Source organism: Eriocheir sinensis, chromosome 32 (assembly GCF_024679095.1).
Source record: "Eriocheir sinensis breed Jianghai 21 chromosome 32, ASM2467909v1, whole genome shotgun sequence".
Classification (NCBI taxonomy): Eukaryota; Metazoa; Arthropoda; class Malacostraca; order Decapoda; family Varunidae; genus Eriocheir; species Eriocheir sinensis.
In genome coordinates, this window is record NC_066540.1 from 2442626 (window position 1) to 2467313 (window position 24688).

Genomic DNA, 24688 nt, shown 5'->3' on the forward strand with positions numbered 1-24688 from the left:
AGATCAACATTGTTTATGATCGATGACAGTCTGCGCACGAGGAACAATGGCGTAAAACTCAGATGTAGACAAGTAAATTCAGATTGCACCAAATTTTTCTTCACCAACGTTGTAGTGCGAGAATGGAATAAGCTTCCACCATCAGTGGTCCAGTGTAACACGATTGACTCCTTCAAAAATAAGCTCGACCGTCACTTCCTTCAACTTAATATCAACTAGAGTAGAAATGCAACGTTTTGGAGTCTTCTGATTAATGTAAAATCACTTAGGTTTAAGGACAGACCACCAAGTCTGGACCATGGGGTCTGTGTGGTCTGATTTTCTATGTAAATCTATGTAAATCTCCCTCCTTCCTTCTTCCCTCCTCTTCCTTGTCCAGCTGTTAATCCCTCCCCTGCCTGTCTGCTTTTGTGTCTACACACACACACAGTTTGTGTGTGTGTGTGTGTGTGTGTGTGTGTGTGTGTGTGTGTAGACGCAAAAGCAGACAGGCAGGGGAGGGATTAACGGCTGGACAAGGAAGAGGAGAGAAGAAGGAAGGAGGGAGAGTGGGGACAAGACAGAAAGAAATGAGTGGTGATAGCAAGGGATGGTGATCATTCGAGAGAGAGAGAGAGAGAGAGAGAGAGAGAGAGAGAGAGAGGCTAACTAGGGATGACAGTGGTCAGTCGTTAGTCTCTTGGGACAAGGGGAGAGAGTGCGGTGGTGCCGATTCCTCCTTGGCTGGGAGTTTGGTGGGCCCGTGCCGACTGGAGGCGATAGTACATCTTGTAACATATACTAGGTATTGCCAAGTTATTTCAGTTCATTACTAATTTTAAGTTCTTGAAAATTCTGGGCTTTAGTTTGGATGCAATATTAATTTTATGCTCTCCTCACTTTTCTTTTATTTTTTTTCTTCTTATTTTTTTACAAGTACACAATTCAAATTACAGGTTTATTGTAAATAACGGAAATTTTTAATTTTCCATGGTTCAAATTACAGGTTTATTGTATATAACGGAAATTTATAATTTTTCATGGTTCAAATTACAGGTTTATTGTAAATAACGGAAATTTTGAATTTTTCATGGTTTAAATTACAGGTTTATTGTAAATAACGGAATTTTTTTTTTTCATGGTTCAAATTACAGGTTTATTGTAAATAACGGAAATTTTGAATTTTTCATGGTTCAAATTACAGGTTTATTGTAAATAACGGAATTTTTTTATTTTTCATGGTTCAAATTACAGGTTTATTGTAAATAACGGAAATTTAAAATTTTCCATGGTTCAAATTAAAGGTTTATTGTAAATAACGGAAATTTTTAATTTTTCATGGTTCAAATTACAGGTTTATTGTCAATAATGGAAGATTTTTGTTTTTCATGGTTCAAATTACAGGTTTATTGTAAATAACAAAAAAAAAAAGTTTTTCATAGTTCAAATTACATACAGGTTTATTGTAAATTACGGAAATTTTTCATTTTCATGATTCAATGTATAGGTTTGTTGTAAATAACAGAAATTTTAAAAGGTACATCTTGTAATATATACTAGTTATTATCAAGTAACTTCAGTTCATTACCAATTTTAAGTTCTTGAAAATTCTGGGCTTTAATTTGGATGCAATGCAATATTAATTTTACCCTCACTAATTTATTTATTTATTTATTTATGTATATACGTAATATATTATTTGTGCATGGTTCACATTATATTCATCATCTCTCTCTCTCTCTTTCTCTCTACATGAAAACCACCATCATCATCCACTCCGACTCGCTGTCAGCACTCAAGGTCCTGCAGGCGAAAAGCGTCAGAGACAACACTCGGCTCATAACCACCATCCTCCATGAAGCCAACATCCTAGTCTCACTGGGCAAGAACATCATCCTGGACTGGGTGCCAAGCCACGTTGGTCTGAGAGGGAACGAGAAGGCTGACCGTGCTGCTGCCATGGCTCGGTCCCTTCCACAGATCACCTTCCCCTTGCCCCCAGCCTGTCCTACATTAAGAACAAGGCATCCCAGGCAGCCCTCTCACTCACCCGACTAGAACACGAGGCCGTCCTGGTTCAGGGCCCGTACTTATAAAGAAATTTATGTGAGACATAAACTGAAACATATCCGAGTATTAACAATGACGAGACATAACCCCCCTCCTTATGTTTCACCCCCTCAACATAACCAGCTCGACATAAGCGAGTATTAGTACATCGTTGCCAACCCCTGAGCTGCACCTAAGAAAGGGATACCAACTCAAAATAAAATGTTGGAATTTGGTATAGTTTTGATGTTAAAAGCATATTGACGTATTGGAAATATGTATAAAATAAAGAAAAGTATTTTCGGGTATTGTTGACGATGCATAGACCAACATCACATGGAATAATGATAAAATTAAGGACGTAGCCCCTCAAACATGTAAACAAACATTCCCGCGAGCTTCAAGCTAGCAGTCAGCAGCCATGGATAGCCAGCCCCGACCACTAGAGCCCCTCAGCAGCCAGCGAGGTCAGCAGCAACAGCAGCAGCAGCTACACCAGCAGCAGCAGCTATTGCAGGAGCAGCAGCAGGAGGGACCACAGCCTCACCCCCAGCCACATCAGCAGCAGTAGCAAGAACAGCTGCCGCAAGGGCGTACACAGTCTCCCGGGTGACCCTGCTGACGGTCTGTTGTGAAGGCCCCAAGTCGCTGCTACACTGCTGCATTTTGCCCGTAGCAAGATACCTCAGTGTTACGAGGACCTTCATCTCAGGGGAGAGGGCTTGGTTCCTGTTTGTAGGAGCAGTCAAGGCCTCACGCACCAAATCGGTCACGAAGAGTATCCCTGCACGGTCCAGGCGGTACCTCTTGATCAATTCCGGGTCCGGAAGTTCATCAAGGACGTCTCTTCGTGCCCGAAAAGTCCTCAGCTGCCGCGGACGCGCACCCACTACCTCCGCCATTTTGACTGTTATGCCTCGCTTAGGTCGACATAAGGATTGCAATGTTACCTCCACCCCGCGCGTAGCTGGCGAGTCAGTTTATGTTCCGCTTATAGCATCTTCCATTTAGCGTAACCAGTTTCTGGGTCGTGATCTGGCGTGTTCCATTTAGCGGAACCGATCAGCTGACGCCGCAGCCTGCACCCATTTTAGAGGATCTGGGTGACCCGGAGGGACCCCACTGCCGAGCAGGGTTAGCCAGATCACTTTCGACCCAAGACCCAGGCCAGGACCAAGACTATCGTCGCCGCCGCCATTTGCATGCCTTATTTCCCATATTTGGGTATTTTTTGCTACAACCACTGCATCCAGGTGGTGCCTGGTGATCCGAAATTGTAGGTACTGTATGCCAGTTACATACTTATCCATAGATATGTGCCGAAAACCATGAATAATAAGTTAAAAGTGGTGCAGTGGGCGGGGCGTTGAAATTTTAATTTCGGGCCCAGCAAGAGGCCTGTAGTGGCTTTAAACGAAAACAGTTGGATGAATAGATGTGTGGAGAGCCATATATGTATGGCGGGGCAAGGGTTTTGTGGCCGGGCGAGGGAGGGGAGTGAAACGCAACGGCTGTGTTTTATACAGAATAGCACCCACCCGGGTGTCAAATTGGCGCTGTGTCCAGGGGTAATGGGCTCCCTCCCACCACAGGCTCAAGGGCCAGTGCGACGGAGATGAGCACCGAGGCCACGCGCTGCTATAGCATATGCCCCCAACTTTACCTTTACCTTACAGTGACTGACGTGTTTATTGCCGATACATGTTGATTTATTATTTATCATTACCTACCCAGTTAATTTTCATCATCATTGGTAACCCCCATTTATGCATAATGTAAAAATGAATCGTTTGTTTCAGTGACTGTGTTATTTGGGTCACTGATATCACAAAAAAATACCAGTTAGGTTAGATTATCAATGAGTGAAACAGTAACAATTCAGTATTATATTTAAATGGTAGCCAATTGGGCAAAACGGCAAAACTTAAGAATAACCACTCCAAACCAATATTCGTAGTAATTTAGCACGTGAAAGAATTAGTATTATAATGCATTTTCGTATACGTTTTACCTTGGGGAGAGGCCAGGGGGGCAAGCCTCTTTAATTATAGAGTTAGGTGGCTCGGATTTTCTAAGTCCATTGTTATTGTTTCACAACCGCCTCTATACACAGACTGAGCCTCATACCTGCCTTGCAGTGCACCCTACAAACTAGTTCCTAAGTCAGAACGCGCAGGTCGTAAAGTTCAGTTGGAGTAGTTTAAATATATTTGACATGTGGCGTGGCCCGTCAAAACTTACGTGCCACGGGACGGATTGAGAGGGCGGCGGTGGGGGGAGGGGGAGGGGGGGGGGCAGTATGCCCACCATCTGATGACACGCCTGACACTCGTCAACAGATTGATATTGGAATAGACTACAAGAGTATGCGTTAGGGACTTTCCTTACTTTCGAGACTTGGGAATTTTTCCTGATTTAGGGATTTTTCTAGGGAAATTTTGGAAGGCCATTTTTCAGTGATATGGGCTCCCCCCCCAATACCCCACTTCCCCACAGGTCCCCAGGTTTGTCTTGGGGGGTAGGGGGGGCTGGGGTGGTGGAGGGGGTGGAGTGGTAATTCTTGAGATTTACCAAGTTTCCTAAATGACGAGTTTTGTTTAAAATTATATTCCATCATATTTTTGTTGCTGAGGTATAATTTGAAGGCATGAATAGTATTTCAATTGTTGTAGAAAGTATCCAATTTGGATTAACAATATACAGTCATCTATCAAAGGTGGCATATGCTGGGGTGTGTGTCGCCTCACCCACCCTACAACGCCAAGTCTAAGGGTCCCTCCGGACAAGTCTCCATGCAGGGCCCCCTTTCATCCTGAGTACCTCCTGGCAGGATTTATCAACTTGCTCAAGTCACAAACTCTGTAGGTGTCATTATTAGTTTCTTCTGATCTTAGAGTGAGTCAAAACTGTAAAGTTAACATGTATCCAGTTATGATAATCATTATTAATAGTTTCGTGTATTTTTTAATTTCGAGTCAACGTGTTCCGTCAATGTCCCCAATCACACCTGGGAACCCAGCAATGTCTTGAAATTCAGTTTCTTTCTTGATTAATATGTGTAATAAGAAAAAAAAAATTGTACCTGTTGATAATTGTGCTCAATGTTTTTATTAGTTAAATAAATGGATTTGTACAGTTGTTTTGCTTTATTTTCTTATGCCAGAGGATAGAATTGATCTTGATTTTCATGACCCTATTTGTGCTGAGTGAATGAGAGAGTTATAGTTCAGCAGTGTTATCATTAGGTAAGGTTGGAGGCATTTGATAAGCTGTGTGTTGTCTTGATCTTGACAAGTAATGCACAGGGCACCAGTTCAGGTGCATAACAAGGATATTTGTGTTGGCTGCTGGGGGAACCGGGGTGCCGAGTGTGAAGGGAAGGGAATTTAATAGGTGTACTACTAGTTAGTCTTGGTGTGTTGTGACAAGTGCGTGTCTATTTGTTTTCTGAATGAGTCTATTGTACCGCAGTCTAAAATCTGTAGGGGGAGGCTGTTCCAGTCACGTGTGGTGCGTGGAAAGTATGAGTCCGTACATGTGTCAGTGTTTGTGTGATACGTTTGGTATTTTTGGCTGAGTGTGTTACGAGTACGCTGACTGTTTGCGTCCTGTAAGTATGTGTGTGGGTCAATGTTAATGTAAGTGTACATGATCTTGTACTGAATTTTAAGTGTGTGCTTGTCTGCACATGTGAAGAGGTTACATATTAATCTGTTATTTGATCCGTGTTATGATGTCTGGTGTTCAAGTTCATTGTTTATAATGAACCGAGCCACCTTGGTGTTGATTAGTGCTAACTTATAAATGTTTGTGTGTGTGTGTGTAAGGATCCCACACCGTGGAACAGCATGCTAGTGTTAGTCTCACAAGTGTGTTGTTCATCAGCGCTTATTTGTCTCTGGCCCTTAAGCCTGTGTCAAGTGAGAACCTATTACCCTGGGACACAGGCAAGTATCTAATGTCTAAGTTAAAAGAGTTTGCTTTCCCAGAAAACCCATTTATCCATCAGCCTGATAGGGTATCAGGACACCTCTCCTCCCGAAATTGATCTTTCTTTCGGCCATCTCTGTTAATTATTTTTTGGGAGCAGCGAGCAGCGGGCTTTTTTTATTATTGTTTTCTATTTTTGTGCCCTTGAGCTGCCTTTTGTTGTAAAAAAAAAAAAGGAAGATGAACAGGTGGTGTGCCATCTGCCTAGCCTGGGCCTATGAATTTTAGAGTAAAAGAGTCGACATTAAGATGGTACAGCAAGACACAGAAGCTAGAGGGAGTAGACTGGCATGTAGGAGACTGGGGGAGCAAGCTGATGTTTAAAGCAAGAACGAGAACCCCGTAGCTAAATGGCAGGAATAGGGAAGGGGGAAACCAGAACTGTAGCTGTAGGACAGGGGAGAAAGAATCAGTGGAACACCCAATAGAAGAATGCAGCAACTATGAGAGGCAGAGAGGGGAGTTATTAGTAGCACCAGGGATTAGTGGGCTAAGAGGCTAGAGGAGGACAACGGGGCATCGCACGGTACGTGTTGGATGGAGATGCAGTGCTGGGAAAAAAGGGCACAAATGCTTGAATAAGCGCACGGATAATGTCAGTAAGTTATTCCAGCAACAAACTGAAAAGTAAAGTGTGATAGTATATTGCAGTGAAGAAAAATTAAGCTACACAGCACAATTGAAAGGAAAAGTGTGAATAAACAGGAGAGACGCCCGAGAGGAGGAGGACAGGTCAAAAGAAGAAGAGGAAGAATGTTTGTTTACATATCTGCCTAAATGCGTTCCATTTACGGCGCGAAAACCCGGACCTGGGTCTGGGTTTAAAGCCGAACCTGGTTCCGGGTTTTGTGTCAAATGGAAGATGCTATTAGTTGAAACCTAAGGGTTATGCTTCCCTTATGTCTCGGTGTCCGCCATTTTCTTGATTTATGCCTCACATAAGCGAAACATACTCTTTATAAGTACGGGCCCAGGGCTCTGCCTCTGCCTCGTGGTACAGCACTGCCACTCACCACAAGCCTGTCATACAGCTCCCCCACACCACACCCAACACCATCCTCGCCTCCATCCGCCGCCTCAGACTCGGGTTTGCCTGCTACGAGGAGGTGGCAAACAAGGATAGCCCACCCTGCCCCCACTGCTGGCAAGCCACCCGGAAACCTCTGCTGCACTACATCCTGGAGTGCCCCCTCACCACCCCACTGCACCCACCCGGCCCACAGCTCCACCCTGACGATGACACGGCTCCCCAGACAGCAGCAGAGCGGGTGAGCCTCACCCATGACTCCACCCTGGCAGAGGTGGTGGCAGAATTCCTACCTCCTCGATAAACTGAAAACTGACGACATCCTCTGACGGGCCCACCAGCCCATGCCCTCCCCTAGGGAGGACAAATCAACAACAACAACATCTCTCTCTCTCTCTCTCTCTCTCTCTCTCTCTCTCATGATTCTTTTTTTTTTTTAGGAAATTCTCATTAATCATGTCTGTTTTCTAATATGTGTATTCCATATTATTTGTTACAGGAATGGGAAGGTAGCCTACCCCATCCTCACCTTCACGTGGTGCGCACCGTTGGTATACCCTGCGGGGTAGAACCAACGGGGAGGGGGGCAGTGACCATCAGCTGCTTTGTTTTAATCCTTTTAGCTTTGACAAGGAGCAAGTCTCCATAACACCACATTGGACTGGCCACCCATTGGTGGCCTCTAATACTTTTATCGAGTTTTTAGAGGCAGGAGCGATGGCCAGTGGGCGGCAGAAGAGAAAGGAATGTATGAGACTGGTGTCTATTAATGTGAATGGTTTAGGTAGTGAGGAAAAGAGGAGTGATGATTGAAAATTTTGTAAATGGTAGAGTGGATGTGTTGGGAGTGAGTGAAACACATATTCGAGGAAATGGTGTGGGTGATGGTAGAGAGGGTACGTGGGAGGGTGTCCCTGGGGGGGATGTATGGACGGGGATAGATGAGAAGTATAGAGGCAGGAGTAAGGAAGGATGTGCTATTGTGATGTCTGAAAGAGTGTGGAATGTTGTGACTGATTATGGTTGGAAGGGATCAAGAATTGTGTGGGTGAAAGGAAAAGTATGTTTAGGTAAGTATGCATGGGCGTGTATTTATGCACCAGTAAATGTGAAGAGTAAAAAAAGGACTGAGAGAAAGGGAAGCTTTTTGGGAGGAAGTGAATGCATGTTTGAAGAGTTTTGAGAAAGAAAGGAAACTTATTCTGATGGGAGATATGAATGCTAAAGTGGGTGATGAATGTGTGATGGATGTGGTGGGAAAATGGGGGCTACCTGGGAAGAATGAAAATGGAGAGTGCCTGGTGGATGTCTGTGCTGAGAGTGTTCCTAGCGAACACGTTCTTTCAGCACAAGAATATCCAGCGATACACATGGAGGAGGGGAGAAGATAATGAGCAAAAGGGATTGATTGATTATGTGGCAGTAGATGAAAGGCTTAGAAAATAAATTTGTGACGCAAAGGTAGTAAGATAAATGTTCGATGGATCTGATCATCTTGCAGTGCTGGCAAAGTTAAAGATGAAAGAAAAGTGGGTGTTTGAAAAGAAAGGTGAAATAAAAAAGGAAATACTGAAGATAGAAGAATTACAGGAAAAAGAAATAAAAGATGAGTATAACCGTGAAATGGCAGAGGCCTTAAGTGAAAAATGGGAAAGTGTAAAAGATAATACAAATATTGAAAAAGTTTTTGGAACATTTGAAGAAATAATGGTAACTACGACAAAAAAAAAGTGTTAAGGATGAAAGTGGTGAGAGATGGAAAAAGAAAAGGAAATTCATGGTGGACAGAAGAGATAAGGAGGATAGTAAAAGAAAAGATAACTTTTTAATAAAACTCAAGAAAGAAATGTGTTTGAACAAGTAAAAAGGGAAAGGAAAAAGAAATACAGAGAATGCAAAATGAAATTAAAACAAGCAATAGAAGAAAGTAAGAAGAGAGTTGATGAAGACTTTGGAAAATGACGAAGTGAAAAATATAAAGGGAACAGGAAATCATATTGGAAAGAAGTAAAAAACGAAAGAAATGCAGAAAATATCTCAAGTAAAATAAATGAAGTTATGGATGAAAATGGAAAGATGTTGAAAGACGGGGAAGCTGTGAAAGAGAGATGGAGAGAATATTTAAAAAAACTTAATGAATTTTGAGGGTGGACGTCCAGCAGCTGTAACAGCAGCAGTTTTGAGTGGAGGTAGAGGAGGAGTATATAAAGAAAAAAGTATAACCACAGATATATATTAGCTTCGCTAGATTGGACATCACGTGACCGCGGGCGAGATTCACAGGCGCCATTTTGAAAGGTTGCGCCAGTCATCAGCTGTATGGGGAAAGCATGGGGAAAACGCGGAAAGAAGAAACAAAAGGCACCCAGTGCTTTGTAATTAACTGCAAGAACTACAAAAATAAAGTTACGAAGAGTAGAGGAATCTCATTTCATAAGTAAGTCAATTTTGGTCACAGTTTTATGTGATAATATACGAAAATCGAGTGTAAAACAGAGAACACTCCCACTCCCAGCCCTTTGTTCAGAGAGTTTGTGGAATGTTGATCTCTCTGATAGGGTGAAGTAGGTGGATAATAAGATTTGCTGTTATATTCTTTCTGCTGTGAGTACTTAATAACCACTCTGGAGTGCATATAATGGTCTTGTAGGACCAATGTAATACTAAAAATCGATACGGAAATGTGTTTGGATACGATAGGTTAAGACAGGTTAGACTAGGTTAGATCAGGTTAGGTTAGGATTGGTTAGTTTAGGTTAGGATAGACTGGTTTAGGTAAGAATTGGATAGTTTAGGATATATTAGGATTGGTTATGTTAGGGTAGATTTGGTTAGATTGGTAGACCTAATGGTCAGCCACTGGAGGAGGTTTTATAAGTGGGAACTTTTCTGTAGTTTTAGCAAATTACCAAATAAATGTTCAACTTTCTGTTGCAGGTTTCCTGATAAATCAAAGCAGAGACCTTTACCTGGAGTGGGTCAGGCTATGTAGACGGGCAGTGGACCCCAGTAATACTGCTCTCGTATGCAGTGCTCACTTTCGTCCAAGTATGGTAAATACTACCATGCATCATGCACAGCTACGTGAGGGAGCAATTCCAGAATTGGTTGATCTACCAAGCCACTTGCAGGTAGGCCTATTACAAAATACTGTGATGTCTATATCAGTATGAGAAGATTGCTAGATGCTTGATAATAAAACCCACATGGTAGAAACTAATGTGTATTTGGGAGACACGACAGTTTTGACATTTACTAGAGTGTCAAAACTGTCGTGTCTCCCAAATACATTAGTTTTCTATGTGTTTTTATTATCAAGCATCTATATCAGTATATTGCTGTCCTATATGTAGCATGTTGTAAATAGGTATGAAGCATGACAAATTACCTCATTAAATTTAAGGGAAGCTACAGTATGGTCATTGGTAGTAATTATCTGTATTTTCTTTGCATTGTACTGTAATAGGTATCTACAAGGACCAGGTTAACTGTCACAAGTACAAGTGCAGACTTACCAGTGCCCATGCCTCAACCTGGGCCTTCTACGGAACAAATGCATACGGTAACTGAATTACTATTTCCATGTAAATTGAGACACTGTTGGTTTGGGGAAATGGGAGTTTGGTGAGAGAATGATAGCTATAGGCTGTACAGTAGAATAGGCCTATAGTATAGACCATGAAATTGCCATATGAATACAGATGCATTTACCATACTTCAGTGAATAGAGAATGCCACAACTAACGAGATTATTTCACTATTCTAGGAGCACGCATATCCATTACCAGCTGAAGTTACACCTGACAGTAGGATTTCTGAGCTGGGAACCCAGGTGGAATCATTACGTAGAAAGCTCAAGAACACAAAGGCCAGAGAGAAGAGGGCAAAAGAAACGACCCAATCATTGCTGAAGGAGTTGGAAGAAAAAAATCTGATAAATGCAGAGCTTGAGGTTCGCCTGGAATCTTACAAAGGTTAGCATTGTTGTAGTCTAATGTTGCCTGCTGGTTGCTATCTTCAGTAAATCACTCGAATACTGTACTATGCTGTAGGCTACATGGATGATTCATAATCTTCAACCGGTAGATCCTCAACTGCTTTTTGTCATTTGCAGACATACCATGTGACCTCTTCCAAAAACCAACAAAGGAGTATAGTGCTGCACAGAAAAACTTTGCCCTAACATTACACCTCTACTCAAGCAAGGCGTACAGGTACACCAGAGAGACGAAGGGAATCAACCTTCCTGAGCCGCGTACGTTACGCAGGTAATTAGTATTCTAAAACTACAGTTTGTTAGTCCTACTTTATTGTTTAGAGATCAGTAAATTGCATTTTTTTTTTATACAAATTTCAATACATGTTGGCAAAAAAACAATTACATTAAGGAAATGTTGCCTCATGAATGATTCAACTAACTGCTTCACTTCCTTTTAAATAATTGAAGGATTTTTAAGGAGAACTTTGGATATGTGAACTTTGTCAATTTCATGGCTATTTCTTCAGGTGGCTTGAGAAGTATGATGCCCAACCTGGTTTGAATGGGCTTATGATGAACTCCTGGCAGCAAAGGCTAAAGAAAATCCCGCAGACTACACGCTGTATGTATAATATTTGGCATTCTTGTATATTTCAGTTTGAATTCATTGTTTTGGTTGCATTTTTAGTTTATTACTAACTTTTTTAATTTACTTCTTTGTCCTAACAGCAGTTAGCTACCAGAGATTCGTTGGATTTGCCTTGCCAGAGAAATTCCCAGATTGGCTATTACATTTATCATTTAGGTATTCAGATACAGGTATTGCTATGATACATAATATAGGCCTATACTGGTTAGGCTACTAAGTGGTTCACTTCCAGCTTGTATATTCGGTATGATTTTTTAGGTGCAGCATGATGTTGGATGGCATGAGCATCAAACAAAAGATGGAATATGATGCTAAGACAAACAAGACTGTTGGATTTGTTGATTTGGGAGCTGGTTCAGTGGAAGATGTGGAGGCTAAAGAAGCACTAGTAGTCATGCTCGTTGGCTTGAAAGCTAATTGGAAGTGTGCAATTGCATACTACTTCACCAAAGGACTGTCCTCTGAACAACAAACAGAACTTGTAAAGCACTGTCTGGATGCATGCCATGAAGCTAATCTCAGAGTGTGCTCACTCACCATGGATGGCCACAGTACAAACAAGGGTATGGCTAAGCTGCTGGGTTGCAGACTGAAGCTTGCGTCATCATTTTGTCCTTCATTTGACTACAATGGTCATAAGATACACCTGTATTTTGATGCTTGCCATATGGTCAAACTAGTACGAAACACTCTAGAAGCGTACAGTGTCATTGTGGGGCCATCAGGACGGATTGTGTGGCAGTTCATCAAAGATTTACACACAACACAGGAAGACATTGGTTTGCGTCTTGGGAACAAGCTGACTCCAGACCATATTGACTTCAAGAACAAGAAGATGAAAGTCAAGCTGGCAGTCCAAGTGCTCTCATCGTCTGTGGCATCAGCATTGGAATTTCTCCAATTAACTGGAATGTATTCCTTCTCGAATGCTGGCCCAACAGTGGAATTCATACGGATTATTCATTTTATTTGTCATGAAGCATGTGAGTGAAGAGTGCAATATTTAAAAAAAAAAATAAATAAATAAAAAAAAAAAAAATCACAAGGGTTATTTGATCATTTTTCAGAGGATTGACCGCCTGTTTGATGTTCTTAATAGTCGCTCACCATACGGCAAGGGAACAAAACAGCCAATCAGGACGGAGAACTGGGCTGAAATCAAGACGTTCCTGCTTGAAACAAAGGACTACTTGACAGCCTTGAAGACTGTGGAAGGGATACCTTTGCATACTTCAGTCAGGTAATGGGTGTCTGGTGATAATTGATATCACAAGTCAATGATTAATGTCATATCGCTGCTAGTAAACCACTGATACTTAGCCTACCATATCCATAGTGTATCACCCTTTCCCTTTATATGCCAACTTGAGCTATACAGTTGTGCTGATACTCTTTCTACAGGTACTTGTAAAAGTAATTTTTTTATATTTTCCAGAGGAACCTGTATCGTAGGACTATGCATGGACATCGTAAGCACCATAGCTATAGTAGAAGAGCTCATGCTTCCCAAGGTGCATGGTTTCAACTACTTCTTGACCTATCGAACAAGTCAAGATCACCTTGAACTTTTCTTCTGCGCTGTCAGGCAATGTGGTAGGTATCTTTCTTATTTATTATTTTCATCACTGATGTTACTTGTAAAATTTCTTTTTTGAGAAATTCTTTTAATCTGTTGTAATTTGTGATTTTGTAGGTGGATCTTCAAACAACCCCACAGCAGGACAGTTCACAAGCATCTTCAGGCGACTTCTGGCCCGTACCGGCCGTTTGCTTGGATCCGCGGAAGCAAATGTGAAGAGACTAGATGACACAGCCCTATTGGATGGTACAACATCAACCTATGTTCCTCCGCATGACACCAATGCTGCTGAGATCACCCGGGAAGAACATAACTATGCAGCCCTGCACAAGAATATGGGCATCCTGGTTGAGAACATTGTGGTGTACATTGCTGGTGAGTCTTTATGTTAAGAAAATAGCTTCAAATGTTGATTATTAGCACAATTCGCCATGTTGTATTAAAAATGCCATTTTTTTCTTTTAGTAAAACATGTGTTTCTTGCAATACTTTCAGGATGGGTGATAAAGAAGGCTATTGATCAACTCCGCTGCGAAGACTGCAGAATCAGCCTAGTATCTGACACCTCTTCTGAGTCTTCAGTACACTACCAGGCAGCATTGAAGTTCCTCAGCATGAAGAACTGGAGCAGCAAGCTACATGTACCATCGGATGGTGTCATCGCAATTCTCCTTAAGGCCGAGCAGCACCTGAGAGACCTATCCAGTATGAAGTATGTAAACCCAAAGATCAGCCTGGTGCGACTGCAGTATCTTGTATTACGAGATGTTGACCCTGATGTCCTGTGTTTGCACTCGCATGTTATGGATACAGCACAAGGAATAGACAACCACAGTTATGACTTGGTCCGTTTGCTGGTCAAGATCTACTTCAATGTGAGGTACTATCATGTGGCTAGGCTACACACACAAAAGTTCCAGGCCAGGAGTGTGCGACAGAAACTAAACAAGTTGGTGTTGTTTAAGGGACAGTAAAATGTGTGAGGGCAAGTCAAGCAATGGGAATGAATATTATATTATTTTATACCTGCCTAAATTTTTGGTGACCACCTCTTTTTTATGTAGCCTAAAATATGTAAAATAAAGTATACAATTACAAAACAGTCGTTGTCTTTGAAAGCCTACACATACAGTAGGCCTACAGTCTATCCTCATAATATAAATAAAAAAAAAAAAAATTGAGCAAAATAGAAAAAATGAGCCATTCACAAGAGTTTCTTTGGAACTCCTTGCCCTGGCCTTCATATTCAAACCCTGCATATGTGCATATGTCCAAATGATAGTTGCCATTTGTTAGATATCCAGATAGAACTCTCTTTCCTGATTGTGTCGGTTTTTACATTTTTGAAATCGGACCAGAATTAAGGTTTTGGGAGCTGTTTTTAGTGCGCTCCTTACCATGTTTGCATGTTAATATTCTGGTGGTGCAATCTTTCAAAATGGCGCTGTGTCAATGGCGCGCAATGTAAACAAAATAGGCGTGTCCAATCTAGGTAATACAGATCTGTGAGTATAACATATAAAGAAGTAAATCAGGCAATAAAAAGATAAAAAAAATGGAAAACTAGCAGGAATTGATGGAATCACAGCAGAAATGCTGAAGTGTGGAGGAGATGAAGTCGTGAAATGGATGGTCAAGATATGTGAAGTAGCATGGACGGGGGGGGCAGCAGACTGGACGAAAGCCGTCATTGTCCCAGTTTACAAGGGGAAGGGCAGGAGAGGGAATGTGGGAGCTATAAGTATAAGTCGCCTGATTATACCCGGAAAGTTATATAGAAAAGTCATAATAGAGAGGGTGCAAAGACTTACAAAAGAGAAAATCAGTGAAGAACGAGGAGGCTTCAGGAAGGGAAGGGGATGTGTGGATCAGATATTTGCCTTCAGGATGGTAGTAGAAAAAATAATAGCAAAAGGAAAGAAACTATACGCTGCCTTCATGGATTTGGAAAAAGCTTATGACAGAGTCGATTGGATTGCATTGTGGGATGTTTTAAAGATTTATGGTGTGGGAGGAAAACTGCTTAGTGCAATAAAGTCTTTCTATGAGGATGCATCTGCATGTATCAAAATTACTGGAGAAACAAGTGAACATTTTGAGATACAAGTATTTATATGGATGATGTCATTAGAGAAATGAAGGGCAAAGTTGGAGAAGTTGGAGTAAGACTTCGATGAGGGAAGGAAGTGGGTACTGAATTCGATACTGTTTGCTGATGACACGGTGCTCATTGCAGAAAATGAAAGTGACCTACAAAATTTGGTCAGTGTTTTTTATAGTGTCTGCAACAGGAGAAAGCTGAAAGTAAATGTCAACAAAAGTAAAGTGATGGTTTGTGAGCGAAGTAGAAGTGAGGTTGTATATTTTGTATGCCCATATAGAGTGGGAATTGAATGTGAAAAAGAATGCAAAATAATTTTGAATGGTGAAGAAATGGAGGAGGTCAGTGAGTTTAAGTAGCTTGGATCAGTTATGTGTAAGCATGGTGGTATGGAGGGAGAAATAAGAGAAAGGGCATTGCAAGGAAGAAGGGTGGTAGGGTCTTTGGGACGAATCATGAATGGCAGAAGTGTGAGCATGGAGGTAAAGAGGGATTTGAGAAATACAATAATAGTACCAACCCTCACATATGCAAGTGAAACGTGGGCCTGGAATGAAAGTCCGAGGTCTAAAGTGCAGGCAGTGGAAATTAGTTATTTGAGGAGTGCTTGTGGTATGAGTAGAATGGATGGAATGAGTAATGAAAGTGTGTACGAGCATTTTGGAATGTGTCACAGGGGTGAAGGGAAGAAGTGTGGAGTGGTGGATGAAGTGAAGTGACAGACCTTAAAGCGATTTGGCGACATGGAGCGAATGGAGGAGAGTAAGATGACCAGAAGGGTGTATGTGAGTGAGATGGAGGGAGGGAATGTTAGAGGACGACCTCCAGTGAAATGTAGGGATAGTGTGCAAGAGTACGTTGGGGAGAGGGGGGGGGAGATCTTTGAGAATCTTCGAGCAGGCAAGGAGGGAGTGTTTGAATAGAGAAAGATGGAAGCTCTCCTGCCGTGGCCATCCCCTGGTGGGAGCTCCTAGGAGCAGGCGTCGATGAAATGATGATGATGATGATCAATATTTTATATTCTTTAATAATAAAATGAAAAAGAACATAGTTTTGTGTTTTGCTTATTTTCCCTTTTATTACCTAAATTAAAAGAAGGGAAAGGGAAATGTTTTCTGTTTTAAGATTTCTTCTCACATGCCTAAACCAGCCAAGTCTTCCTTGTCCGAGTCACACCTCTCTGCTACCTCCTCACTTGTCTGAATGTTTTAATGATTCTGTTTTGGCAAATATATGTTCCTTGACTTTTTCGATCAGAAAATTAAGTCTATAGTGGAGATTTTTGGCAGTGAGCTGATACGAACACCCATGAGCATGCCAATGCCTCAAAATAAGCTACTCTCCTTTAAGCGTATTAATGAAAAAAAGCTATATAAACACTCTGGCACAGGGAGTTCACACAATATTTCAGGTGTCCACAGCACAAGACCAGTGTTATTTCTGCTTCTTGCTCCACTTTCTCATATACTAAGGCACTATTTAGCACAGAGACGCACTTTACAAACCATATATCAAGCGTATTAATGAAAAAAAGCTTTATAAACACTCTGGCACAGGGAGTTCATACAATATTTCAGGTGTCCACAGCACAAGACCAGTGTTATTTCTGCTTCTTGCTCCACTTTCTCATATACTAAGGCACTATTTAGCACACAGAAGCACTTTACAAACCATATATCAAGCGTATTAATAAAAAGCTATATAAACACTCTGGCACAGGGAGTTCACACAATATTTCAGGTATCCACAGCACAAGACCAGTGTTATTTCTGCTTCTTGCTCCACTTTCTCATATACTGAGGCACAATTTAGCACACAGAAGCACTTTACAAACCATATATCAAGCGTATTAATAAAAAGCTATATAAACACTCTGGCACAGGGAGTTCACACAATAGGTAAATCTTAAGAATCACCACTCCACCCTCTCCACCACTCCAGCCCCCCCTATCCCCCAAGACAAGCCTGGGGAACTGTGGGGAACCGGGGTATTGGGGGGGGGAGCCCATATCACTGAAAAATGGCCTTCCAAAATTTCCCTAGAAAAATCCCTAAATCAGGAAAAATTCTCTAGTCTCGAAAATAAGGAAAATCCCTACCGTATACTCACATGCGTGGGCTAATCGCTAACCAAGCATACCATCGCTAACCACCCCAAATCAGCCCTGAGCCATGACTCAAGGTCATCCGGGACTCGGGCTGAACAGGCCCGGGCTATATCCGGCCCTCAGCACGGCAGCCGTTGGGCTGCGTGTTCTAAAAAAAATAATAATAATAACCACGCGTGGTGGACCTGGTCTCACATGCGTGGACTAGTCGCTAACCAAGCGTACCATCGCTAACCAAGCGTACCAACGCTAACCAAGCGTACCATCGCTAACCAAGTGTACCTTGCTAACCAAGCGTACCGTCGCTAACCAAACGTTTGTAGAAAAAATATATGAAGACCTAGTGATGTTTCATAAGGTAGGTAATGAATGCAAGCTATTTTGCGGCGGCGGCGTTAGCTCGATTAATCCCTTTTGGGAGCTGTGGTTTTGGTGGTCGTTAACTCGATTAATCCCTGTAGGGAACAGTGGTTTAGGTGGTGGACGGCCAAATCACTGAAAAATGGGCTTTCAAAATGACCCTACAAAAATCCCCAAAATCGGGAAAAATCCCTAGTCTCTAAAGAAAGGAAATTCCCTAACGTATACTCTTGTAATCTATTCCTATATAACGTAGCAGCCGCCGCAGCGGGTCTGTTGACGAGTGTAGGGCGTGTAATTGGATGGTCAGCGTAGTTGAACCCCCACCCCACCACCCCAATCGTAGTCGAGCAACTCTTGGGAAATGTCATGTTTCATAATTACATATGGTACAATACTGACGGTTAACCCATCCACTTCTTGTAAGGTGATGCTAGATCATTTTTACCGAGTAGTTTAAGGTACAAAATAAAACAGATTTGTGACAGCTGTCATCCAGATCGAACTGACGCTCCTGCTGTTAACTGACGCGGGAGTGACCTACCGACTGCTACGTATGACCCTGGCCTCCATTTTACTCAAACTCCACTATAAGTATCGCGCATTGAACAATATCCGTTTGTTTTCTGACACGTGCTTGTCACACCATGTGACACTTGACACGCCCGTGTCTTTGTCACGTCTAATATGCACTCCCCTGAATTATCACTCCCCAGTCGTTTTTATACGTATAATTTGCACTCCCCAGTCATAATTATACATAAAAATAACACTCCCCCAGTGTATATTATATGTGTAATATACACTCCCTCTGAATAATATGCACTCCCCTCCCTGTGTATACGTAATCATAACATTTAACTGCAACTTGGTTGTTATATAGCTGTATACAGAGAAGATTACCAAAAGAGTCCGAGCCACTGCTCCAAGCTGTTATGAATGAAACGTTTGCATTTTGTGGACAGAGTCGACTCCTGCCAGCACTAGCTAACTACAGTCAGTCCAGCAGGCCATATCGCTGAGTGCACTCCTCTCACTCTGGTCTAGTCCCAGCTGCCATGGATTTACGCTGCAATAATCACTATGCATTTCAAGATATTTTTACCTTCATCAGCAGTCATGCATATCCTGATGGCTTACTTGATAAAGGAAAAAAAGCTAATTTTCGACGCGCTTGTAAACCATTTTGCATTGTCGATAACAAATTATATTACAATAGAAAGCAGAAAAATGGTGACCCACTGAAAGTGCAAGTTGTGTGGAACGAGCAAGAAGTGAAGTGTGTGCTTCGGGAAATTCATGAAGGATTTGGTGACACTCAGGAGTCTAAAAGTTTGCGTGCACATCATGGAATTGCAGCTACAATTACTTAAGTCAGTAAGCGCTTTTATTGGCGCACTGTTGAAGCTAATGTGTCTACTTACATAAAATCTTGTGCTCAGTGTCAAAAAGTAAATCCCAAACTATCGAATGAAGCACCAAAGCTGAACTCTGTACCAGTTCCTGATACGGTCATGAAACAGATTGGAGTAGACATTTGCACACTCCCTGAAATCAATGGCTACAAATACTTGGTTGTTGCCATTGACTACTTTTCGAAATGGACTGAAGCAAAACCACTGAAACAGAAAGATGCTTCAAGTGTAGCTGAATTTCTTTATGAACTTATAACAAGGCATTCGTGTTTTGATATACAAATTAATGATCAGGGTAGGGAGTTTGTTAACCATGTTTCAGAAACTCTGCATGAGCTTACTGGGGTGAAGCAAAAGGTGACTAGTGCTTACCACCCTCAAGCAAATGGGCTTGTAGAAAGACAGAATAGAACAATAAAGGATAAATTACTGAAAATACTTGAAAATGGTAACAACTGGGTGCTATTTGCTCACAGAACAGCTGTTCACAGATCAACAGGTTTTTCCCCATTTTTCTTGCTTTATAACCGTGAACCCAAACTCCCTGTGGACGTCCAGTATGGCATACAGAACCAGTCGGCAGCCTTTGAGTTTGATGAAGATTATGTAGTGAAAGTGGCACAAGCTATGCAAGACATTCGTGATCAGTGTAGAGCAAGTGCTACAGCTAATATTCAGAAAGCACAAGCTAAACAACAACAAGATTACAACCAACGACACAAAACAGCTTACAGTTACAAGCCTGGAGATCTTGTTCTTTTGAAAAACCTTAAACGTGCTGACAGGAAAGGCGGTAAGGCTTCACTTCCATGGAGCGGTCCGTTTAAACTTGAAAAATTATTGGCTAACAATACGTGTGTCCTTTCGTCGTCAAATGTGGAGCTTAAAAAGAAACAAAATTTGTGTAATCTAAAACCATTTGTTCAAAGGAGTACTGATGATAGTGTTAGTGACCAACCACATGCTAGTGCAGAGGCAAACATTCTTACTCGAATGTGGATTCCTTCTCTTGGACTGACTGACGAGGACAAGCAGATACTTATTAATAATGATTGGTTAAATGATAGGATTGTTGATGCTGCACAAACTCTACTTCGTAAGCAGTATCCTGTAGCAGAAGGGCTGGACACAACACTTTTTGCACAGAGGCCATGTGGATATGATTCATTGGGTTATAATGCTGTACAGATTCATTTTGATGAAAATAGGAATCATTGGTTCACATCTTCGACGTTCAGGATGAGGATAGAGGTAGCAGATAGTATGAGCCTCCCCAAATTGACTGAATCTGCACAAAAACAGTTGAAATCTCGCTATAAATGTCTTGCCAAAGATGGATGCCTAGAAGTGTATCTCATTAACTGTGATCAGCAACCAAATGTGAATGATTGTGGACTCTATTCAATTGCAAATGCAACAGAATTCCTATCGGAAGATGGGAATCCAATGTCTATATATGACAATACCAGGATGAGGCAACATCTTATAGAGTGTTTGGAAAACGGAGTGTTGTTGCCGTTTCCAAAGTCAATGAAACGTAAGCGAGGCAGGCAGAGTACAAAACAAACAAAACAAACAATAACAGTGTAAAAAATACAGTAATTTTATAATGTTATACTATTAGTAGTTCTTTTGTAAGGATTTTTTAGGATTTATCAATAAAAGTTATATTTCTTATATTTTCTAACCTGAAATATGAAATAATTGAGTATAATTTGGTGGTATTATTATGTATTATGAACAAAAAATTATGATTGTACACAGGGAAAATACAAAGCAAATTACAATAACAGCGTTCTAATTATACAAATAGTTTGTATTTCTTTTTTAAAGACATATCTATTTTTAGGATTTATCAATAAAAATGTCAATAGGAGTAACTATTCCACACGCTTTCCTGACTGTTTTACATGTAAATATTTTTGTATTTCTACTATACAGAGTGTTTGTTGATAAAATGTATAAGAAATATCTATATTTTTTTACTACCCACGACGTTGGCTGGGGGGAGTGCAAATAATTCAAGGGGAGTGCTAATATAATGTATAAAAACGACTGGGGGAGTGGAAATTATACGTATAATATTGACTGGGGAGTGCAATATCTGCGGGAGTCCTTATTAAATGTTACACCGGTACTGGGATACTAATCGGTCCTTTTGTCAACCTACATGCACACCAATAAAGAGGTTAAATACTCACTTAACACTTACCGAAAGGTAAAGTAGACTGATATTTTGAGGGAGTGAGTGTCGGGCCTTCCATCCATTATGGCGGCTTGAAAACAACTGACTTCAGGAACCCGCCGTTAGGTGTCGCCGCTGAAACCCTCGCGTAGTAACATTTTACGAATGTATTAGAAAATACAAATAGCTGCGGCATTAGTTGCTTTAATATAGAGAAAAAAATAACGTAAGACTCTTAAAAGACCGTTTTTTTGTCCGAAATCGTTATAATCCATGCGCGTTTTGGATATTACTGACTTAGGAACTAGTTTGTAGGGTGCACTGCAAGGCAGGTATGAGGCTCAGTCTGTGTATAGAGGCGCTTGTGAAACAATAACAATGGACTTAGAAAATCCAAGCCACCTAACTCTATAATTAAAGAGGCTTGTCCCCCTGGCCCCTCCCCAAGGTAAAACGTATACGAAAATGCATTATAATAATAATTCTTTCACGTGCTAAATTACTATGATTATTGGTTTGGAGTGGTTATTCTTAAGTTTTGCCGAAAATAACATAACACTGAAAAGGAAGATGTGTGAATAAGAAGAAGGGAGGAACGAGAGAAGGAGGAGTGATACAAAGTGTTACAGGTCAAAAGAAGAAGAAGAAGAAGAATCATCGGCGGGGTGACACTGACACGCTCCTCCTCCACGTCTCTCCTCCATCAGGGACATTTTTCCTCTTTTCAACGCTGGGGCTGTTTTCCAAGAGTCCCTCCACGACCCCAGGTTAGACATTAAGGCTGCCGTGGTGTGAATAGTGGAAATAAGAAGAAACAGTCGACACTCGTCTCGATGAACAGTTTTTCTTTTTGCAGCTCAGATATTGTTGCCCTTGGTGAAGGGACGCATTATTAGAGGTCTGGGAAGCTGCTGCAGGCGGCACATCACGGTATATTTACATAGATTTACATAGAAAATCAGACCACACAGACCCCATGGTCCAGACTTGGTGGTCTGTCCTTAAACCTAAGTGATTTTACATTAATCAGAAGACTCCAAAACGTTGCATTTCTACTCTAGTTGATATTAAGTTGAAGGAAGTGACGGTCGAGCTTATTTTTGAAGGAGTCAATCGTGTTACACTGGACCACTGATGGTGGAAGCTTATTCCATTCTCGCACTACAACGTTGGTGAAGAAAAATTTGGTGCAATCTGAATTTACTTGTCTACATCTGAGTTTTACGCCATTGTTCCTCGTGCGCAGACTGTCATCGATCATAAACAATGTTGATCTGTCTACATTCGTGAAACCATTAAGTATTTTAAAACATTCGATCAATTTTCCTCGGAGGCGACGTTTCTCAAGAGAGAACATGTTAAGGATAGAAAGCCTTTCTTCGTAGGATTTGTTGCGCAAGGAAGGGATCATTTTCGTTGCCCGACGCTGAACACCTTCTAATTTAGCAATATCCTTTGCATGGTGGGGGGACCAAAACTGTACCGCATATTCCAAGTGGGGTCTGACTAAACTGTTGTAGAGCGGAAGTATTACATCTTTATTCTTGAATACAAAGTTTCTTTTAATGAAGCCCAACATTCTGTTCGCTTTATTTGCTGCATCGATGCATTGCTGTGAGAATTTGAGGTTTGACGCGATTTTGACCCCTAAGTCTTTGACGCATTGAACGCTTTTGAGTTTAACGCCGCGCATTTCGTATTCGAACTTCTTATTCCTCGTTCCAACTTGAAGGACCTGGCACTTGTCTACGTTAAAGGGCATCTCCCATCTATCCGACCAAGCTGAAATTTTGTGCAAATCCTCTTGGAGGCTTTGCCTGTCTTCGTCAGTGAGAACCGAGTTACCAATCTTTGTGTCGTCTGCAAATTTACTAATGCGGTTATTGAGTCCAACATCCACGTCGTTGATGTAAATAATGAAGAGCACTGGGCCAGGGCCCGAGCCCTGAGGGACGCCACTAGTGACAGGCGCCCACTCTGAGTTAAATCCGTCAATCACTACTCTTTGTTGTCTGTTGCTCAACCAATTCGCGATCCATTGGTTTACTTGACCGTCAATACCTATTTGCTTTAATTTGTAAAGTAATTTATGATGCGGGACTTTATCAAACGCTTTCTGAAATCAAGATAGACTACGTCCAGTGATTTGGTTACGTCATAAACAGTGAAGAGGTCGTTATAAAGGTTAATAGGTTTGATAGGCAGGATCTTTTGTTTCGGAAGCCATGTTGTGAGTCCCCAATCAATGAGTGGCTTTCAAGGTAACTCACAATTTTGTCTCTAATTATGCCCTCAAGTAGCTTACCTACAACCGAAGTTAGACTAATGGGCCTGTAATTACCTGGTACTTTTTTGTCTCCTTTCTTGAAAATCGGTGTCACGTTAGCCTTTTTCCAATCTGAAGGGACGATGCCTTGTCGCAAGGACATATTGAATACGGTTGTGAGGGAGGAGAGTATTTCGCTCTTCGTTTCTTTCAGCAGAGTTGGATATACTTTGTCAGGTCCAGGACTATTATTTGTTTTAAGTGAATGGAGAGCTTTAAGGACTTCATCGGTTGTTATTTCAAAATTAGGCAATGCATGCTCGAGATTTACAATAGTACTGGTGTTGGTGGTAGCGAGAGGAAGACTGTTAGTATTAAACACCGAGGAAAAGTAATTGTTTAAGAGGTTTGCAATGTGTTGGCTGTCAGTCACTAGTGCACCGTCGCTGTTTGTTAAAGGTCCAATACCACTTTTGATCGCCTTTCTGTTGTTTATGTAACTGAAGACAGATTTCGGGTTATTTTTACAGTTGGCTGCAATATTTTCTTCATATCTACGCTTTGCCTGACCTACTAGTCTTTTTACTCGTCGCCTGGCATCATTATAGAGTCTAATGTTCTCTGGCGTGCTTTGTTCTTTCTTTAACCTGTAAAACAATTTTCTCTCATTGACTGATTGTTTAATTTCGCTATTAAACCACGGTGGGCTTTTATTAGTGTTAATTCGCTTCTCGCACAAGGGGACGAATGTGTTCTGCTGAGTGAGTAAGTGATTTTTAAGGCTTAGCCAGGCTTCCTCTACGTTGCCGTCATCTGATAGTTGTATTTCTGTTAGTATTTGTCGGATTTCTACGAAGTTAGCTCTTTTGAAATTGGGCACCTTTACTTTATTTTCAGTCACTGATGATTGAGCTTTAATGTCGACGCGCACTAATTTATGATCGCAAGAACCGAGGTGTTCTCCTACCGTGACACTACTGACAAGGTTATCTTGGGTCGTT

At 41.4% G+C, this 24688-nt stretch overlaps 1 protein-coding gene and 1 long non-coding RNA gene across 2 annotated transcripts; both read left to right on the top strand.

The window, feature by feature from the left end:
- Window positions 1-10535: 10535 nt before the first annotated feature.
- On the top strand, window positions 10536-11305 carry LOC127006458 (uncharacterized). Its single transcript, XR_007759572.1, has 3 exons — window positions 10536-10607; window positions 10812-11019; window positions 11160-11305. It is a non-coding gene; the product is annotated as an uncharacterized LOC127006458 (long non-coding RNA).
- Window positions 11306-12751: 1446 nt separating this feature from the next.
- On the top strand, window positions 12752-14388 carry LOC127006457 (uncharacterized). Its single transcript, XM_050876406.1, has 4 exons — window positions 12752-12913; window positions 13109-13266; window positions 13367-13627; window positions 13748-14388. Exons 2-4 carry the CDS (start codon window positions 13134-13136, stop codon window positions 14224-14226), a joined length of 873 nt encoding a protein of 290 aa, XP_050732363.1. The 5' UTR covers window positions 12752-12913; window positions 13109-13133; the 3' UTR covers window positions 14227-14388.
- Window positions 14389-24688: the final 10300 nt, after the last annotated feature.

What these genes read in the sequence shown, in the direction of transcription:
- LOC127006457 (XM_050876406.1), top strand. Translation starts at nt 13,134, where the DNA reads ATGGACATCGTAAGCACCATAGCTATAGTAGAAGAGCTCATGCTTCCC. An exon ending in CTGCGCTGTCAGGCAATGTG is followed by an intron (nt 13,267 to 13,366) that starts GTAGGTATCTTT and finishes GTGATTTTGTAG; the next exon opens with GTGGATCTTCAAACAACCCC. An exon ending in CATTGTGGTGTACATTGCTG is followed by an intron (nt 13,628 to 13,747) that starts GTGAGTCTTTAT and finishes CAATACTTTCAG; the next exon opens with GATGGGTGATAAAGAAGGCT.